The sequence below is a fragment of the Haliotis cracherodii genome, unplaced genomic scaffold (genome assembly GCF_022045235.1).
Source record: "Haliotis cracherodii isolate W230 unplaced genomic scaffold, xgHalCrac1.p SCAF_4, whole genome shotgun sequence".
In the NCBI taxonomy this organism is placed as follows: Eukaryota; Metazoa; Mollusca; class Gastropoda; order Lepetellida; family Haliotidae; genus Haliotis; species Haliotis cracherodii.
In genome coordinates, this window is record NW_027266297.1 from 35,963,835 (window position 1) to 35,970,234 (window position 6,400).

Sequence of the window (6,400 nt, forward strand, 5' to 3'; positions counted from 1 at the left end):
ATAACTGGTCAAAATGTTAAAATTTTAGGATTGTGAAGTTTTTAATTTGGTTCAGTCTATTTCTTCTTGCAAAAAACACATTCACCTGTCAAGCATTAAAAAGCTGCATTATACTTTCATATCTTCATAAAAATATTGAAAGATGTATGGAAAATAGAACAAATATTGCAATGAAAAATAGTAGTATTGATAAATTTGACAGAAAATGGAAAGAATTACCAGCCCTTTTTATTATAATACATCAGTTAATCCAATATACGTATATTACCCATATCTTCATCATGTTTTAAGATCCTATGAATTGGTACATGTCTATACCTCGTGTACCTATGTTACACATACATGTCTACTGAATTGAAAGAAAAATATTTTTTAAAAAAGGGTGACGTGGCTTATTGTGTGTAATCGTGTCTCGGTTGCGTGGGTCGTTGCTCAAGCTATCAACCACTCGTATACATGACTTGATTATTTACAGACCGCCTTTACAATTCTGTAAACCTTTCACAAACCTTCAGAAAACATCGTGATGCACTTTCAACACAGCATAACGAATATACATCAACTGGATATTCGGATAAAAGGAACTCATTTTTTGGTGTGTGTGTGTGTGTGTGTGTGTGTGTGTGTGTGTGTGTGTGTGTGTGTGTGTTCTTTTGACTTTCCAAAGTTGACTGTAGCTGGTATAACTAATATAGTATATATTCTTCACTAACCCACCCGCCCACTCACTCACAGGAGCTGCGACGATTTCGCATCTGTTCTATTGTCGACTTTAACTGCCGTTGATGTCCAAATCAAATTTGAATAAGTTTTCCGTGAATGTTTGTATCTTCTTAAAGTTGTTCTAATAATATTTCCATTGATTAACTTTGACCCAGACTTAGCTGTGAAAACAGGGTTGGCACAACGTAACAGTAGAAATCCTTGTTCTGTTCCTTTGCCAACCATTATTTCACAGCTAACTCTTGGTCATTAATTAATGCAAGTATTATCAGAACAATTTTAAGAACTGTATGTTAAGTCAAAATGTAGTCATCACTTTTTTTTTACCACAGACCCTTCCGTTTCAATTCAGCTATGTAGTGAAGCAGAATGTTTGCTTTGACAACATTTATACCTCTCCCATAATGTTCTCCGTCAAAACTGGACATCCAGTCCGTCAAGTTGAATGTTTCAAACACGGGAACGTCATTTTCCGCCATCAGATCCACCATTTCAGAATTGAACTTTTCCATAATCGGCCGGGTCTGATGATGTAAAGATGGCGACTTGAATAAACCAGGCGCATGCGTATTCGCCCAAATCAGGAACGGCCATTTTGAAGTCCGTGGCTTAAGGTCTTGAATAACCGGTCCGATGAAACGTGGGAGAATTTGAGTTATATTAAAACCATTATGAATACCAATACCTGTAAGAATAAGAGATTTTGTCTGGTTTGTGATGGTTTTCACATGGGTAAGGAATGCACGGCCGGCTTGAGTGTGTGCATAATATTTCATTACAAGCCTGGTCTGACCTCCACAGAGATTGGTAGCGTATGACAGGTTTATGCGGCAAACCTTCTCCGTAAACATATACAGGCCTCGACAGGAGCTTCTAGTTTCTGTACAAAGGAAATAGAAAGTCATGAAGTTCGGTGAGGTAAGGTGAGGTGAATTAGGTTTTAACATCGCCTCCAAGATTATTGACGCTACATATAGCGACATGCATGTACGATTATGTATGTGTGGGTGCTTGTACTAGTCCGGACTCATGCTATACCGCTAGCACACTGAGATATCATGCCGCAGTTTAACATGAATACCCCACTCAGACACAGTATGCAGTCGACCAGTCCTTGTTTCAGTCCCTTAATGCCGAGCGCCAGACAGGGTAACAACAAGTACCATCTTTTAACGTCTTTTGGTATGACGGTTCTCCGGGCGGACGCTCTACCGTTAGACCACGGAGACGGTCTGAAGTTCTAGTGATGACACGAAAGGTTTGTAATACATTACTTCCCATACGTGTTTATATTTAAGATGTAGAGAACAAACGAATTCTAAAACGAAATAGAAAATATTATTCTCAACGCGATCAGTAAGGTAGAAACATTGTATAAATGATAGCACCTATATCTAGCATCTCCGTGAGTGAGTGAGTAGGCTTTTACGCCGCTTTTATCAATACTCCAGCCATATCACATTAATGGCTCATTTCGAGTTTGCTTCAAATATTATTGGGGCGGTCGGGTAGCCTAGTGGTTAAAGCGTTCGCTCGTCACACCGAAAACCCGGGTTCGATTCCCGACATCGGTACAATGTGTGAAGCCCATTTCTGGTGTCCCCTGCGCCGTGATATTGCTGGAATATTGCTAAAAGCGGCGTAAAACCATACTCAGTTACTCAAATATTATGAATTGCCACGGCTCTCCTACCTTGCGATGCACTGCTTTTCAAGGCCCCATAGTCCATGTCGCCAGACAGAACGAGGAGTAGTGCTGTATAAATATGACGAACTAAGGAATCCCCTACAAAGTGGATGGAACTCCCCTTCAGCAGAGCACAAGCTTCCTCACTTGAAAACGCGCGATATGGACACCGACTGTCTGCCGGGATCCAATTTGAATAATCAGCGTATCTTTCCTGTCTCAGGTCGTAACAGTCAGAACAGGTACACTCACTCTCTACCCTGCGCACGCACCGGTCCCGGAAGCAGCATGGCGTGGGCCCCTTGGGGTTACAGAGAGCCCGGAAGTAGTTAGTTTCCAAATAGGTGACGTTTCCACATTTCGCATCCTTGCGCTGGAAGTGCTTTGGGAACCTGTACCTCGTTTGGAAACTAAATAAAAAATCATCCATAGTTTTCCTTTCCTGGTGTGTCAGTCGTCTGCTGCTCCAATGACCTTTGGTCATAAGGGTCAACACATTTGGACATTCAGCGGACCCGTTGCTTATCGACTGTTTGGTGGTAGATATCCTGGGTGAATATACTTTGTGTCCATTTTCATTTTTTACATCTGCACAAATAATAATATTTTGCATGAAGTAAAAAACACACCCCAAAAGTGCGATGAAAATTAAACAAATTTTACAAAGTCTTGACATGACGGAACACCTCTGATATATGCAACGGACAGTCAACGAATAAATCTCTAACGGTTGTTTCGATGTGGTCGATTCTGTCAGTATGAGTTGTGATGTTTATACAGGACATGTGTTCCTTCATTCTGACATTGATTGATGTCAACGTGTTGCAAAAATGTGAAAATGATTTCGTCACAGATTGGAAATGAATCGTCTGAATCAATGTCATAAACACTAAAATCGTCTGTCGCCATTAGCATGACATGGAGTCGAACTTTGAACTTGGTGCAAGCTTGAGATATTTTGAATGTACCTTTTCAAAAACTTTATATTTACAAATCCCCAAATTGCAGAAACATACAACATGATAGGGGCAACCATTAAATCAAATGCTGATAAAGTACAATCTGAGAATAAATTGATGTTCCGTGCTTTCTTCAGTAAAGGGGGCGGTCGGGTAGCCTAGTGGTTAAAGCGTTCGCTCGTCACGCCGAAGACCCGGGTTCGATTCCCGACATGGGTACAGTGTGTGAAGCCCAATACTGGTGTCACCCGCCGTGATATTGCTGGAATATTGCTAAAAGTGGCGTAAAACCATACTCACTCACTCACCCTTCAGTAAAAACATATTGCCTTCGTTGCACTTTCTACTAACATTTTAGTTTCTGGTACAAATGTACCGTTTCTATGGACTTTGATGCCAAGATAAGAGTAGATATAAACTATTTCTGTTTAATGTTTGCCGAACGTGAATGATAAGTTAGAAGGTTTGGAGGAGCCACTTACGAAAACAACAATTTTACTCGGAGAAAGGTACATATTACGTTCCATTTTGAACAATATTCATTAAATACATTTAGTGACCTTTGTAATTCGAGTGAGTGATCGTGTGGTTGTTGGCTACCACATGTGAGGATGTCACTTTAGTTCTTTTATGAGTGCTTCATTTAATTTCTCTACTTTCTTTAGTTTGTCCTGGTTAATCATCAGTTAATTCAATATCGTTAATAAAGATTGAGAATAGAAAAGGGAAGATATTGTAACCTCGTTTGACACCAGTATCGCATGGGGCGTATGCGGATATTTGATTATTTGATCAAGAACCTTTCCCTAATCCCACAATTAAACAATTTATGCCTAAGAAAACACGATGTCGTTAAGAAAGTGGTCAAATGTAACAAATGTTAACTTTTTTGGGTTGAGTCCCTGTACTTTACCAAGAAAGTTTAATCCCAAATATAACATTTATTAAATTTATGCCTAAGCCTAGCTTTCCAGACAGTGTCGAATGTGTTTGAAAATCTATAAATACACAATAGAATTATCGTTTTCCTAATTTTAATATTGCTGTAATTATGTGCATATATAATAAATAAATTATTGCTTTCCGAGAATACCTTTCTAAAAGCTGCTTAAGCAGGAGTTAATATGTTGATAATTTCTATGAATTGCGGGAGTCTTCTATTTAGAACACAGTTAAATAGTTTACCACATCAGCTCAAAATAGTAATTGGTCGACACGACTGGGTTTGGGTATAAGTTATGACCTTACTTCTTCTACATTTGACCGCCTAGTGGTAGACCGTCCGCCCGGAAAGCGGAAGGTCCGGGGTTGGATCCTCGGCTGCGTCATACCAAAAGACGTTAAAAGATGGTAATTGTTGTTACCCTGTCTGGCGCTCGGAAGTAAAACAAGGACTGGTCGGCTCGGAGTCTGTATACAGTGTCTGAGTAGGGTATTTATGTTAAACTGCGGCATGGTATCTCAGTGAGCTAGCACTATAAATCGGCATGATTCCGGACAAGTACAAGCAGCTACACACACACATGCATGCACTACCTTAATATGAGACTCTATAAAGTGGTATATAGGTAGATACAATACCAGTCTTTAGATGTAAACACATTTGATGATACAACTGTGAGGGTTAACCCTCTTGGTGTCACGGAACCATATATGGTCCCTCACTTTTCACACCCGCATAGTGCCAGGGGACCATATATGGTCCCGAGAAAATGCCCTTTTTAAACTGTGAATTTTGATATTTAACACTGAGTGCGCAAAGTCAAAACTATAACCATCATCACCCCAATCATCTTAGCTTTAACATCGTGTAACTCATACTTTATACAATGCTACGGATTGCGAAATATGGCGAGATTAGTAAAGTGGCTAACGCTCTTCTCGACCTTTTTCTGCCATGTTTGAACACCAAGCGAATGACGGCGAATTTTGATTATGCACCAATGTCACATACACGTAAATATTTTCAGACAAAATCCTTGTTCATAAGAAAAATTATGACCTGAGTGGTCAGAAAGACATATTTCTCGCAACTGTATACTTATTCACCTAAATACAATTCCGTTCACTCCTTTATGAACAAGTTTATTTACACGTTTTGTATATTTTTATCGACTATCGGTAATGGCGGAATGGTCGGTACTCATGAGAAAACGACAGTGTATATTTCCATTACATTTATGACGTACATTGAATGAATTTATAACCATCATCACCCTAATCATCTCAACGTTAATATCGTGTAACTCATATTTTATGCAGTGCTACGGATTGCGAAATATGGCGAGATTAGTAAAGTGGTTACCGCGCTTCTCGACCTTTTTCTGCCATGTTGAACTTCATGCGAATGAAGGCAATTTTTTATTATGCACCCATGTCACATACACGTAACTATTATTATATCAGACAGCCTATTATAAAAAGAAATCTGATCGGACTGGTCAGAAAGATTTACTAGTCCCCACTGTACAGTTATTGGCGTAAGTACTAACGTTTAGTCGGCCACGGAAGTGTTTTGTTCAAGTATTGCATATGTTTATCGACTGTGTCATGGCGATTTAGCACGGCGCTACATACCAACCGACAGTGCAGATTGTCTTTTTGTTTATGATGCTGATTAACAGAAAATATTCAAATCAAATGAAAAGATAGCTATAATCGTTAATATCAAGTTGGTATTGTGTATACTTATGGGCAGGAGGTTCATGATCAAAACCTAAACATTTAATGGCCAAGCCCGAAGTGATCGACAGGGCACGTTCGCATCATATATGTGCCGCGATTTCTTGTTTACCGGTTGTCCTACATACTCGCCCGTTCAGACAAATACCTGCTACTTTTTTCATATGAAATGACTAATAGTGATTGGTCAAACTACCTGACCGTGTGAGTGACTTGCCCTAACTGTTTCACATTTTGTCGCAAATGGAGATTTCAAAAGTGTGGCCACGACATCTAACGTGAGTCGACGCCATATTGTAAACAAATTGTGTCAAGGTCGGTTCCACATGTGGTAGCTCGGCCCACTTTT

General features: G+C 39.6%; 1 protein-coding gene across 1 annotated transcript; it reads right to left on the bottom strand.

The window, feature by feature from the left end:
• Nucleotides 1-1,046: 1,046 nt before the first annotated feature.
• On the bottom strand, nt 1,047-2,894 carry LOC139478667 (uncharacterized). Its single transcript, XM_071261231.1, has 2 exons — nt 2,417-2,894; nt 1,047-1,603 (listed from the first exon to the last, which is right to left on the bottom strand). The coding sequence occupies exons 1-2, from the start codon at nt 2,892-2,894 to the stop codon at nt 1,047-1,049; spliced, it is 1,035 nt and encodes a 344-aa protein (XP_071117332.1).
• Between the last annotated feature and the right edge of the window lie 3,506 nt (nt 2,895-6,400).

What these genes read in the sequence shown, in the direction of transcription:
- LOC139478667 (XM_071261231.1), bottom strand. Translation starts at nt 2,894, where the DNA reads ATGACCAAAGGTCATTGGAGCAGCAGACGACTGACACACCAGGAAAGG. An exon ending in GAAAAGCAGTGCATCGCAAG is followed by an intron (nt 1,604 to 2,416) that starts GTAGGAGAGCCG and finishes TCCTTTGTACAG; the next exon opens with AAACTAGAAGCTCCTGTCGA.